The 14,642-nt window shown below is 38.2% G+C and overlaps 1 protein-coding gene across 1 annotated transcript in view; it reads left to right on the top strand.

Annotated features, from left to right (window-relative positions):
• The window catches only part of JAZF1 (JAZF zinc finger 1), a 265,415-nt gene that overhangs the window by 216,329 nt on the left and 34,444 nt on the right, over positions 1 to 14,642 (top strand). Inside the window, exon 3 of the mRNA XM_030550851.1 lies at positions 7,869 to 8,065. Within this exon, the coding sequence (XP_030406711.1) occupies positions 7,869 to 8,065 (197 nt within the window). The remainder of the gene's footprint in view (positions 1 to 7,868; positions 8,066 to 14,642) is intronic.

The raw sequence follows: 14,642 nt of genomic DNA, 5'->3' as shown, positions 1-14,642 counted from the left end.
CTCTGCTAGGCTGGTCTGGAAGTACACTAGATCCTTGAGTTTCTGGGGTGTACCAGTACAGACAGTCTACCTCTAAGACTGAGGAGTAAAAAAAGCCCTACTGACTTGTAGCACGAGGTGATAGATGTACTAGGGTAGGGGAGAGATTACAGTATCCCCTATATCTATGCCAGAGAGTAGATTTAGAGCATGAGAGAGGGAGAATGCTTGCAGTAGATGGCTACAAGATGGTTGTCATAGACTTTGCCCTTTTACCTGGCAGGGTCTGTGGATGTGGAGACACATGTGCCCCAAGCTGGACTGGCCTTTTATGTTGCAAAGTGAACTGAAGTGAGCAAAGTTGGAGAACTAGGAAGAAGTGCAGAGCTATATCCGATCTGTAGGTCTTGGTGTCCCAAAGTCTGGATCTGCTGTTACTGAAGCCAGACTTCCATTACTGACAGGACTGACTATGTCTAGAAGATTTATCCTATGGAAAAATTGTATTTAGGTTATCTAAAAAAGAGTTGTCTGTCTAATGTGTACCTACCAAACACAAATGGCTAATAATTGACACACACATGCTGTGAGAGAGAGGCTGGATGACATTATATCCAGCAGGGATTGGCAACCTTTCAAAAGTGGTGTGCCAAGTCTTCATTTATTCACTCTAATTTAAGGTTTCGCATGCCAGTTATACGTTTTAATGTTTTTAGAAGGTCTCTTACTATAAGTCTATAATATATAACTAAACTATTTGTTGTATGTAAAGTAAATAAAGTTTTAGAAGTGTTTAAGAAGCTTCATCTAAAATTAAATTAAAATGCAGAGTCCCCTGGACCAGTGTCCAGGACTCGGGTAGTGAGTGTGCCATTGAAAATCAGCTTGCGTGCCGCCTTCGACATGCGTGCCATAGGTTGCCTACCCCAGATATACAGCATCTCAAATAAACTAGTCCCAAAGTCTAAAGTGGGGTGGGTTTGGCTACCAGGTACTTCTTTGGAACTCCGTTTTTATAACCATCTTACCAGGGCTCTGGCTATGTATGGACATTCAGCTCCAGAGCACATTTAGCTCTCTTAAGAGCTACCTCAAGGGAGAGTGCTATGGTACAGTAGATGTAACATCACAGTGAGCATCACCCTGGGGCATTAAATTGGAGCAGGAGCTGGTAAGTCACAGCTTGTTTAGGTAACATGGAGTTATATCCCTCTTTACCATCATTGGTTCTTGATTTTTAATGTTTTTAATAACTTGAAAATGTGTAAGAGTGTGTGATTAAGGAGATTTTTATTTTTAATTTAAACACAACTCTGGATCACATTTTTGTGCAACTTTATATGCAGCTGGTGGCAGCACTTGCTATGCTGTTATGTTATAGGTGTAGCTGGAAGCCTGCTATTAAGACCGTGTTTTCAGTTGCTTATAACTTTCCCAAACTTCAACCACTGGAGCTGAAATTTTCCATGCTGTGTCTGCCTCAGGCTAAATTTCTTGGGAAAGTTTCAGTAAAAATAGTTCATCTGTTTGTAAGAATGAGATTAGGGGAAAATCCATTGTTTTGACCATATTAAAAAACTTCTTACAACCATTTGGTTCATGCTTTGGAACAGGGACTTGAAATTTGGCAGGCAATCCCCTTTGTGTCAGCAATTCCTCTTTTGCTGTTCCTATACAAAAAAAGCCACACAACGTTGACCAAATTATAAGCATTTGATAAATCTCAATTTGTACATGAATTTTACAAGTTATGTTAGTCAAAATTCGCTAAGTTATTTGTAAAATTCACTCTGTCCTTAAAACTGACTAGCTAATGTAATGTTTTGTATTGAACACTTTGTTCTAATCATTTTCCTTTTTAAAAAAAAATATTTTGAAGATTGTGGTTTGGGGCATTTTTACAATTCCCAGAAAATCGTGATTTACACAGGGCCCCACACATGATGGAATTGCGGGAGGTGGGATTCAGTGTTTGTTCGGTTGGGTTTGGTTTTTTTTTAATCAAGGCAATATCTGCCCCAACAATGACAGGATCTGTGGATCTTGGATTTGCCTCATTAGCCATCTGCGGACCCACCAGTAATAAATGACTATCATATTGTAAAAGACAATCATCCTCGAAGTCTGAGAGATTGCCGACCGAGCCCCATTTTACAAATGGGGAATTGGGGCACAGAGAGATTAAGGCCAAAATTGTCAAAAGTATCCACTAATTTTGGGTGCTGAACTTGACATTGATTTTTTTTAAGCATGCCTACATTTTTGTAGGAGTTCAAAGTTCAGTTCCAATCAACTTCAGTTGCAAATGCTCAGCATATTTGTAAATCTGTCCCCAGATGTCTCAGGTTGGGCACCCAGAAAATAAGGAACCTACATTTAGTGGCCACCTGTGAAAATTTTGACTTAGGACTTTGGCCGAAACGGGGATAGAATCCAGTTCTCCAGGGTATCAATGAATGTCCATAACCATGAGACTATCCTTTCTCTTCCTGCCTCATTCATTGTACACCTTCCAATTTACGCAAGAAATGAGATAGGGATCCTCCAGACAACAACCTCATTCAGTATTCAACCCTGATTCATTCCCAGAGAGCCATCCTTACTGTCTGAACTGAATGAGGCAGGGGTCCTGTGGAGAGAAAAGTAGTATGAGATCATGTAATTAAAGATAAACAAGGCTTAGGTTGTTAATTCCATTCTAAACCCTAATTTTTCATAATTTTATTGCATATTTTAAAGAATGCCGTAATAACTCAGCACAAATATAACATTTGGAATCCAGTATCATAGTTCAAATAAAATCTCAAAGGACTAACTAATCTATTTTCGATGTTAAAATATTACAATTTCTATTAAATATTGAAACACAATGTATGCTAAAGAATGATGTGTTTAATTATACCAAGCAAATAAAGGATTTCAAATGTAAGGCTGTTATTCCAGACTGACTCCATCCTTAGTTTGCCCCAGTGTTTCATGGTTTGAACAATACATAATTTTTCAGAAGATACTGTGCATGCTGAAACACCTTGGCATAATGAGAGTGAGTAATGGGACAGCTCCAGCCAGAAGTTTTAGCGTTAACTTTCATTTTCCATGTTTTCATGGATTTAAACCAGACTGATTATCCCTTAACATTATTTTAACATTGTTTGTTTTTTGTGGCTGAGTTTATTATATGGCCGTGTTCATACTGCTGCACTTAACATATTATACATTAGGTTATAATCCAAGCTTTTCAAGGATTTATAATGTTGCTGTAAAATTGGCTCAAGGAATAAAGCTTTTAACCCAAGAGCAAATACTCTCATATATTTTACTACAAATTCTAAATGTGAATGAATTTGACACTTCCTAGTTAGAGAAAAGCAAATGTGTGTATGTTCATTTTATTAAGATCCTTTAATCCTATATTTTTCTTTACTAAAATTCATATTTTTATTTGTGTGCTGTTAATATATGAACCCTTGGGGAAAGAGGCTTGTCGGGGGGCGGGAAAGAGAAGAGGAAAGGGTGGAAAATAAAAAAAACACACAAAAACCCCAAAATCTTAAACTGTTACCATAGATATCCAATTTTTAAATGTTAACATTGTAAAAAGTCCATACCACTGCTTGACATGATACATTGTTTCTGTTCCAAGGGTGGATAAGCTGTCATGTCAAAGACCTGTTTATTAATGTCTTCATAGTACAAATTGACATTAGGTATCATGGGAAAAATCCACTTATTAATGTCTCCATACTATGGATAGACAGGCTACGTCTTTATGACTCTAAAGGTACTTACAATTTCATGCCACAGTGTTTGAGGATGTGTCAAAGTACACTAGCCTTTCAGAAAGAGAGCTGGTTCATTGTTTTTTTTTCCACAGAGCCAAGTTGGAGTCTTCTATACTGGGCTCTGGTTACTAAAAGTTTATTTTTTCGCCTCTTTCCCTCTACCCCAAAATGCCGGCTTTTCTATAAAAACTTCTCCATGAGCTATAGCAGTTTCAGACTATCTTCCAGCAGCCTCTGCACAGTTTCAGCTGAAGCAGCCTGTAAGCTGCAAACTGCTACGACAGTTAGAATTCCCCAAAGCATTAAAGAATATAGTGTAGTCATATTCATATAAAATGTGTGTTGGAGAAATAGGGAAGGAACCAGACAGTCTTATGGCATTATATTGCAAATGCCATCACATGCATTGCTTACTACCATGGGAAGTTCAAACCAATGGTTAATGATAATAATCATTATTCCTGTTTGTGTTTGCAGAATTGGGCCCTTTACATATATCCCTATTTTTTTTCTGCAGTGTCCTGTGCCATTGTGCTATCATCTAATTTGTTTTTTAATACGTTCATATGTATAAAGCGCTCTGAGATTTTGTATTGTTCTCAAACTCTCATTCATCTATAAAGAGAACAATTGACAGGAGTTAGTTATGAGTAAGGGTTATGTCAGTTCACACACTCAAAATTGATACACACTCAGGCCCGACATAGTCATGTTTAACAGGTCCAAAAAGAGAAACGTGCATATTTTAAGATAGATGCATAGCCAAATGTATGAGTATTTCAATCCAGTAGACAATGTGTCCTTATTGGTTTGTTTATCTCTCATATTGGAGCATCCAGAAAACAAGATAAAATGGGCAGATAATTGACCATCGTAATTGCTTTATCTCTGAACTTGATGAGTTCTGAACTAGCTTTCTGCCACCGTATCTTGAGTCTCCCTCACTCTCGTTGTAGGCTGATGAAAAGAGTGCGACTTTTGAAAGAAGGCCCATTTTATTTGTACTTAATCCAATAAAAGAGAGTGCCAATAACTCTTGACATTTCCCTGAGAGTACACTCCCTCTCTGGAGTTTGAAATGTGTTTTTCTAAGTGATAAAGAGAGTTGTAATGCAAGCGCAACACAAAACTGCTTTGTACCGTATTACTAGTATTTATTATTTGAGCTCTCTCTGATATCTCTGCTGTTCAAGGCACAAATAAACACAGTCTCTGCCCTAAGGACCTTAAAATTTAAAACCAGTACATCTTATGATACAGCTAAAACCTGGTTTCACTCCTTCAAAACTATGATAAAGCCAAACCACCAGCTGCTAAGCCATATAGGATGGTATTATACTCCCATTTTTAAAATGATTTTATTGCATATTATACTATAATGCAATGTTTCTCAAACTGTGGAGCGCATCCCTGAGAGGACAGTATGTACAAGAGGATGCACAGACTTTTCAGTCCACGCTGCAGTAGTTATACTGACGTAACTCTCCACGTGGACTCATAGATTCTTAGAGTCAGGGCCGGCTCCATGTTTTTTGCTACCCCAAGCCAAAAAAAAAACAAACAAAAAAGCTGGAGTGCCATCGCTGAAGCAAAAAACGGAGTGCTGCCACCCCCCCTTGAGAAGTGCTGCCACAAGCACATGCTTGGAACGCTGATGCCTAGAGCCGACCCTGCCTAGAGTTTAAGGCCAGATGAGGACAGCAGATCGTCTAATCTGACCTTCTGTATATTACAAGCCCTTAAATATCACCCAGTTAACCTTAAATGGAGCTGAATAACTTGTGCTTGACTATTATCTCACTTCCAGAGTGAATTAATTAAAAAAAATGAGAGCAGCCACATGAAGGGTTACACCAGTTTAAAAAAAAACAAAAACACTGCAATATAAATTCATGCCTTTCCTTATGCTGGTGTAACTTCCTGATAACTTCTTGTGTAGACAAGCCCTAAACTGTGCAGGCCTTTAGTAGGACACAGTAGGGATGACACAGGGTATTGTGACTGGTTTTGTTTTCTAGAAGTGGGACTCAGCTTTCAAGAGCTGGGAAACACCTATTTAAGAAATTGCAGTTTTAATTGTATATATACACTGCATTATTTAAGTGCCATTGAATAAATGTATACCCATGAACATTTCAGGTTTAAAAGTAGAAATTTAAACACACTGTAATTATAACCCTGTTTTGTTTGAAGTTCCCCTTCTGAACTTTTACTTTAAAACAAAATTTTGCTCCACTCTTTTCCTCCTCAAATTGCTTTCTCTTCTGATCTTGGGACACAGTTAAGAAAATATCCTCTGCAGTGCAGTGCCTCTAGCCTGAGTATGAAAACCCTGAATATGCATGCAACTTTAAGGGATACTTAATCATCTATGACAAATAGTAGTGTAATTATTGTGAGATTAATATGACCCAATCCCCTTGATTTGAATGCATTAAGGTCTGTAAGGTTTTCTTCCATGTCAGATGTGATAATCTCCATTTCCATCAGCCATCATACCTTCATGCCCATGTTCCATGTTATCATCTTTACTGAAAACCGAGGCAAAATATGTATTCGGTTTTGGGGCCAGGCCTAGATTATGCAATGTGGATGGGAAGGAGAGTAAAGATAGAGAACCAGTGTTGTCCGTCCTTATTGTCTTTTTATTTACAAAACTAAGAAAATCTCTTATTTTTTGTAACTTCCTTGGCAAGAGTTGATTCAGCTTGATTTTTAGCAATTCTCACTTAATTTCTACATTTTCTAACGTACAAGATGTACTTTTCTTCCTGATCAATCCCTTTTTCCATTCCCTCTAGGCACTCTGTTTACTTCTAATAACCTTTTTGAAGTGGTTATTCATCCAGCTGTTCCCTACAAGTTTTCTTCCCCTGGCTTGAGATGTAAACATCAGACAGTTTTTGTATAGTTGGTTTAAAGAAACTCCAAGCCTCCTTCACATTTAAGTCTTTGAGGTCTTCAGTCCGGTTGACGCCTTTAACTAATTTTCTTAATTTCCTAAAATCTGCCATTTTGACATCAAATAGCACAGCTGATGACCCAGTTTTGATTATCCTTCCATTTAATTTAAACCAAATCGATTTGTGATTTATTTAAGCCAAGATTATTTCCTACAACCAGCTCTTCTATTATGTCCTCACTGCTTACCAGAACCAAGTCTAAAATTGCATCTCCTTTTGTGGGCTCAGTGATGATTTGGTGAAGAAAATGGCCATCTATCCCATCCAAGAATAATTGGACACTGCCAGTATTAGTAGCATTTATTCTCCAGTCTACATTTGGGAAGTTGGTCTCCCATTATGACATAATATCCGATAGTGTTTGTCTTTAATAATATTAATGAGAGCTCTAGCCATATCTTAGTCTGACCCTGGGAGTCAATTCCTAAACCTAACAAAACCTCTTTTATAATCCTTCCCCAAAGTGCTTTTGACTCTTTCTGGTATCTTATTTCTTTACAGCTTCCACCGCCTCATTGATCTGTACTGCTACCCCACCACTGTTACCTTGATTCCTAACTCTTCTAAAGGATACACCCTTCAGTACCTGCATGCCAGTCAGGAGTGCTTTCCCACCATGTTTCTGTAATATAATATCCAGTCTGACTTCCTATGCCAGTAGTTCCAGTTCCTGTATTTTTATTGCCTAGTCTCCTTGCATTTTGTACAAGTATTTCAGTTGTTGCCCTTGGACCTAACCCAGTTTTCCAACCACATTAGATATAGTCCTTTCACTAAGTGTAACAGCTGCCTGATTATTACTCTGATCAATATTAGTACTTTATTTTGCTGTGCTGTCTATACTTTTATCTTCCGGGGTTCCATTATCCTTACCATATCTTCTTTAAGCAGATTTTCCCTCTCCTGTATACTGAAGCCAGGCATGGAGATCTCATGAGTCTCTCCCAACTTTTTCCCCTCACTAACTAGTTTAAAGCCCAGCTTATCAATGAGCAACATGCCAAAGCAGTTTCACGCCTATAGTGTCTGTCTACCTTGCAATGGAATACATCTCTCATATCTGAGTTTGAAAGGCCATTATTAAGGGCTAATTTACTGTTTCAGAATTGTAATTTTTGTCTCATCATTGTTGGTTTTGTTCTAGATTTATGACTGATGCAGCTCGCCGTGAGCAAGAATCCTTGAAGAAAAAGATTCAGCCTAAACTCTCTTTGACTTTGTCAAGCTCAGTGTCCCGTGGGAATGTATCTACTCCACCTCGCCACAGCAGTGGAAGCCTTACTCCTCCAGTCACCCCCCCAATCACTCCCTCGTCCTCATTTCGAAGTAGTACACCAACAGGTAAGGAGCTACAGCTTCACTTAAGCCTTTTGGTTTTGCTGCGAGAGAGCCTCAATAGACCATAGATGTATCTGCTGTTGCAGTATTATCAACTCCCAGCCTTTCAAGAATCACAAGTCAGGCACCCAAAACACGTGAGATGAGGTTAAAAATTGTGAGTCTTAAAAACAAAGCAAAACCCCACGCCCACATAGCTTTTGGGTTCTTTTTATTTGCCTTCTGTTTCTGAACTTTGGGAGTGTGCTTTGGTCACATGTTCAAGCTTTTTTCTCCACAAGTATGAAGTCTAGAAGCTTTTTTTTTTTCTAATGAAAGCTGAGATTCTCACATATGCAAAGGAAGTGTGTTTTATGGAAAACACCAAATATGGTGAGACTCGTGATACAATTGCAAGTGCTGGCAAAACCTGTAGGACTTGACTCTAGAGATCTTAAAGGAAGTGTAGTGTAATCTCATCTGTCGACTGTATTCACAGTGAACCTAATTCACTCAAGGCTATGCTAGCTTCTTCCAGTGTAACAAAGAGCCCTTTGTGGCACAAAGCCCTTGCAGAAGGGGATATGGCAACATAAAGCACTTGCAGTCCCCCTCCAACTGTAGGCTTGCAGCTAACCAGCAGAGCCGCTGAATGTGGACAGTACTAACTGGAGAATGAACAGAACACTTAAAGATGGGCTTTATGGGATTGTGTGGGCTACTTCATAAGGGAGAATCAAGCTGGAGGTCAAATCCAAGATGCCACTGCTAAGAAGGAGCAGACTGACTGCTTGAGTCTAGGATTATACCGAAGTATGAAATATTTGTTCTGGATGGTTGAGGCTTACAATTTGAAACTGAATATTGAGTACAGTCAATCTTACCTGCCTATCTAGGTACTTTATTTATAATGCACCCATCACCATGGTATCTGGGTGCTAACAAAATATAAAGCAAAACCAAGTTCTTGGGACAATTCTCCACTTCTGTCTGTTTATAATACATGGGGTTGTGTGGAGTTTTGTTTTTTTTAATTTGGGTAAAATGTATCCTGAGATATGTGCATCCAGTGGGTCACAGGTGCAAGAATTTCTTGCATCTGGAGCAGTAAGTGTGTCCCTCTTAATTTTTTCCCCTCCAAGTTCAAAAGTAAACAGTAAAACCAAGAAAAAACCAAGCATGATACTGGAGATGAATTTTCTTATAGATTTTCTGCCTCCTTTATGCTGAGCTTCACTTCAAAAGCAAAACCCAAATGGACACCCCAGCAATAAAATTAACTGTAGCGAATTCTTTCCAGTGCCATTGTACAGTTTTATTCTGCACTGATCGAAAGTTATAAACGGGTAGACATCCTGGGCCAGATCCTCACCATCAAGGAGGCTGGGGCTAGACGGATTTATACCAGCTAGGAATCTGGTCCACTGTTTCTGGATATGCTTCAGAATAAGTGTACTTCAGTATCTTCAGTTCTGTGCACCTTGCCCTACAGTCCGAATACAGGAACATATAGTGGAAATGGTTGGAATCTGTCACTGATAGTCTAACAGAAAAGGAATATGTTTTATCCCATTTTACAAAGTATAGACCCAACACAGTCATTTTACTGAAAAAACAGCATGAACACCCTTAGCTTGATATATTGCTATGTAATGTGTTTTCCATAAGTTATTTAATGTTTTGGTATTAATGATTAAATGGAAAAATGTGCATGACATCTATGTCTGGAGAGCTGTGAAATGGATGGATTAGTAAATGTCCCCATATATACAAAAATTAAACATTTACAGTGTAGCAAAAATGTTCTTTGTTACATAAGAATATTAACATTTCAGAATTGAGCTTATTAATAACTAGTTTGTAAATAGTGTTTGGAAAAAATTGAATCATTTCCTTTGCTGCGGATGTTGAGGAATCATTCTGACATATTGCATTTTTTAGGGATCCCCACTGAAAAGACTAATTTACGATGTAGTCAAGATGTGTAATTTTGTGTGTCTGTCAAGAACACTGGTCAGCTATCTGCTATTTCAACCACATTCCATAATATGTTAAAAATTAATAAGGACGCTAGTGTCTGTCTACCAAAGTACTTTCCTGTTTTGATTGTATATATTTTTACATTTAGATTATTTAGAATGTTGTTTTACCTGTATTAGAAGGATCAGCTTGTTTTGGCTAACTAACTTGGTTTCTGGAAGTCCTGTTTGCCAGGTTATAAATAATACCAAGTTCCACATTGTGAATTTTCTGTTCCAAGTTCCACATTCAAACTACATTCCAAGGTCAGGATTTGGAATAGGCTGGTAGCAAAATTCATATATAAAACAGATATTCTTTCTTAAATAATTTTACTTTATTAGCTTTCAACTTAGTTACATTTCAGCAGCCTCACCGCAGAATTTCCAATTCTATCATCTTTAAAACTTTTCTCGACTTGAAATAAATCTTTGAGATGTTTCGATTGCTATGAAACTATTGCTCTAGGCCACAAGTTTTTTTAATATAATTAAATATATTTTGGGGAAATTGGGGAAAATGCAAGTGCAACCCAACTTAAAAGTTACTCAGGAGAGAGAGTTAATGCCAGTCTTCAGGGAGGCTTGGTAGCCTCCTCCTGCTGCCTTCTGGATTAGAGAGATAATGGGTGACTGCTAATCCAATCTTCTCCCTTCAGAGAGCACTGCCATGGAGGGCTACTGCCTCCCTTTACCTCCATTTTGAGGTCTTCTGACTGGGCAAGGAACCCACCAGACCTTGCGTCTCCACTGGGGAGGGCAGCGGGAAGGAAAGAGTTCATTTTTCTACTGCAGCCAGCTCTGCAGGAAGACATGGCCGGTAGAACCCATAATGCCTAAAAGGGTAGTTAGGGAACCTTCAGGTGTTCCTTAGCAATTATGTTGTAGGAACCATTTGCAAGGGAATCTTTGATGCTTCCCTAGCTCCATTGCTATTGTTTAAGGTGTGGGGCAATGTTTTAATAGCACCACTATGTAGTAGATTTTGGGAGAAGTGAAGAACAATTTCCATTATTTATTGATTTAGATGTACAGAACAACCAGGTGGGGCCCATGTTGCACTTCGGGGCCCTCACATAATGTAACCTTTACAGTAAATACCTTAATACAGATTTGTTCCAGCAGCAAAAATAACATAACTAAAACCTCCTCTGCTTCAGACATAAAAATATAATCCCTTTTACTCATAACCTGCCCAGATGTGTTTAACTAAACATGAGTGTTGCAGCATGCCCAGTAGATTAAGTAATCTGGGGTCTGGCAGACCATGGTGGGTAGAAAAGTCTAGGATCAAAGACCCCCTCACATAGATATCCATCTTTAACGCAAGCTGTTAATATTTTTTATAGTTTTTTATATATGTTTGTGTTGAAGGATGACGTTCTTTGCCTTTGGGTTAAATCAGATCATTGAGGTCCCTTTGAAAATTATAGTAAATCTTCATAATAATCTTTTTCAAATTTTCAGTGATAGTAGTATACTGATAACTCATTTTTAAAATGAAAGAACGTGGACCCTCTCCCCCCCCTTTTTTTTTTTAATAGCAAAAACGATTAATTTCTTCTATGGAAATAAGTCAGAAGTTTCTTTAGGTTTTTTTTTTGTTTTTTTTTTAAATAAAATAAAGTTACTTTGGGGTTGTAGGATGCCAAAAAGTCATCTGAAGCCACTGCCTTGTATGTATTGGGCTGTTAGTTTGTTTGTGTGTTTGTGTGTTTGTTTTTGTTATCCTCTCCCCCCCTAAGATTTCCACAAAGAATTTTAAAGACATTATTCCAGGTGTTAGCCTAGAATCATAAATTTCAACCTGGAGTGAATTTTTGACCTAGTTATAAAACCTGAAGCAGGAGTTTAATGTTACCAACTGGCTTTTAAATGGCTCAGGTTGTTGTTTGAAGTGTTGTTTTAGCTGTATCAGTCCCAGGATATTAGAGACACAAGGTGGGTGAGGTAATATCTTTTATTGGACCAACTTCTGCTGGTGACAGAGACAAGCTTTCAAGCCATGCAGACTCCTTCTTCAGGCCTGGGTTCGTCAACCCTGAAGATAAACTCTGTGTAGCTTGCAAGGTTGTCCCTTTCACCAGTACCATTTAGTCAATAAAAGATATTACCTCACCCAACTTCTCACTCTAAACGACTCATATATAATTCTCTTTATTTATTTATTTTTGGGGGGAGGATGAGATCAAGAATGTTGGAAATGTTTTAAAAATTTGAAAAAATGAACATTTCACTCAACTTTCTGTGCAAAACTGGCTCTGACTTCTTTTCTTGTGTTTAATGTGTAATCTATTAAAATCTAAACAATTTTATAATTTTAATAGGTTTCTAATCATACTCACTGCCTGATATAGTTCGGCAGCTAATGGTTCTGCTGCGGTAGCCAGTTCTGGAATTGCACTCTTGACAGCAGCAAGCATTGGTGATGCTGTGTGGCACACCAACAGGTATTGCTCAGTCTCTCTACTTGCAAGGGAGATGTAAGGGTCAGGTTTTCATGGGTGGCCCACACTGATCCAATATCAGAGACCGTATCTTATTTGGACCCACAGCTAGCTGACTGGTGCATTATTGGGCTATCTGATGGCTTATTCAGTGAGTTAAATACTAAATGTTGGGTTGTCATATTTGCAAATTCATTTTTTGTTGTTAGGTTTTTATGTATACTCACAAACAAATAATCCATACAATCCAAACTTTTGTGTCATGTGCAGTACTGTACTGAATACCTGAATCCTGAGTACTAAATATACCTGAATACATATACATGTCAAGTATGCCAATATTCAACTGTTGTAATTATTTTATGGTAGATTAGGCCTCAAAGAAGTTAAGCACATTTTAAAATCTTTACAAAAATGTAAAATAAGTGGATACTCTAATTAGTGATAATATAATCAGTTTACCATGTAACATGTCCCTTTAATAGTTCATTCAAATCCATGGTGGGACTTTTCTCCTGTTTTTCTTTAAGATTTTAGGAATCCAAGATCTAGGCAGTGGGTAAAATGATATGATAATATGCCAGATATGCCAAAGATTTTTGCAATAGCAATATTTTAAGAATAAAAAAGCTGCAGTTGAGGATTTCAAAGCACTTCTTTGAAATTCTCAACCCGTGTATATGCTTTGATATAGAAATCATTGCACATTTCTTAGCTACCCAGAAGACAGAGTCCTTGATTCATTATTTGAAACTACAGTATGAGAGCTAAGTTAAGCAATATAAAACAGCTGCAACAGGTTACCCCCTCTTCTTCCCCCCGCCCCGAAATCCTTTCCAGACAGTACAGTCTCAGGGTACCATTTGAAAAATGATTTAGTAGCTCTAGTAGCAAATTATAGCATCTGGGCACTTCAGTGATATAGAAAGGATATTTTTTCAGGTTGAAACCAAGACGGCTTTGTTGCATTTTCAGAAATCTGAAAGCTGTAGAATTTCAGGTAATATAGAGCAGCAAATTGTGTAAAGTGCAGCAGTTTTTCCTAAATAAATCTCTCATTGATGATGGGCCATAATTTACACAATATCTAATCTTTTGATTTAATACCATCTGCAACAACAAAAAAAGTGAAGCTAATCTATCAATTAATGAAAAAGACATTCATTGCTAGGGTGAATATCCTCAGCTGGTGTAAACTGTCAGAATTCTACTGAAGTCAGAAGTACTTCTGATACCCAATGGTAATCGCATGCTTAATGCGGTATGATGGCTTAACTAGCTCTTTTCAAGTTGAAAAGAAATAGCATAGTCTTGACATTCTTTTTTATGCAGCCAAATTTTCCCCCGTTCCTGAAATGCAATCACAGGCAAAACTTGAGTCTGAAAAGTTACACCTTCCTTTTTGTGTCAGCAGGTGTTCCTGCTACAGCCAAAAGAATTTAGAGCCCCATTGTCCCCTACGTGGAATAACCCACAAAAGGGAAAGGAAACTCCATGCGTTTCAACTTCCAGCGTTTCCTACTCCTTCCGTGGAAGAAGGCACTGACCCTGGAGACACATGGACAGCCTCTGTCCTTCAGCTGGTCTAGCTTCTGCAAATTCTTTGCTCTTGCATGCATAGCTGCTGTCTGGGCTCTCCTAGGGTATTCCACAGTATAGGGTGAAGTAGTACAGTAACTCCTCACTTAATGTTGTAGTTATGTTCCTGAAAAATGTGACTGTAACTGAAACAATGTTAAGTGAATCCAATTTCCTCATAAGAATTAATGTAAATGGGGGAGGTTAGGTTCCAGGGAAAAAAATTTCACCAGACAAAAAACTATATATGATATAGATATATATGATATAGATATATACACAGTATACGTTTTAAACAAACAATTTAATACCATACACAGCTATGATGATTGTGAAGCTTGGTTGAAGTGATGAAGTTGGAGGGTGGAAGAGGGAGGGATATTTCCCAGGGAATGCCTTGCTGCTAAATGATGAACTAGCACTCGGATGAGCCCTCAAGGGTTAACACGTTGTTAATGTAGCCTCTCACACAAGGCAGCACGAACACTAGGGAGGAGAGACAGCATAGCAGACAGAGACAGACACACACCTTGTGTGTGGGGGAGAGAGAGAGAGAGA

This window comes from Gopherus evgoodei, chromosome 2 (genome assembly GCF_007399415.2).
Source record: "Gopherus evgoodei ecotype Sinaloan lineage chromosome 2, rGopEvg1_v1.p, whole genome shotgun sequence".
Taxonomy (NCBI): domain Eukaryota; kingdom Metazoa; phylum Chordata; order Testudines; family Testudinidae; genus Gopherus; species Gopherus evgoodei.
The sequence above is the reverse complement of the archived record's forward strand: the minus strand, read 5'-3'. Positions and strand labels throughout refer to the sequence as shown.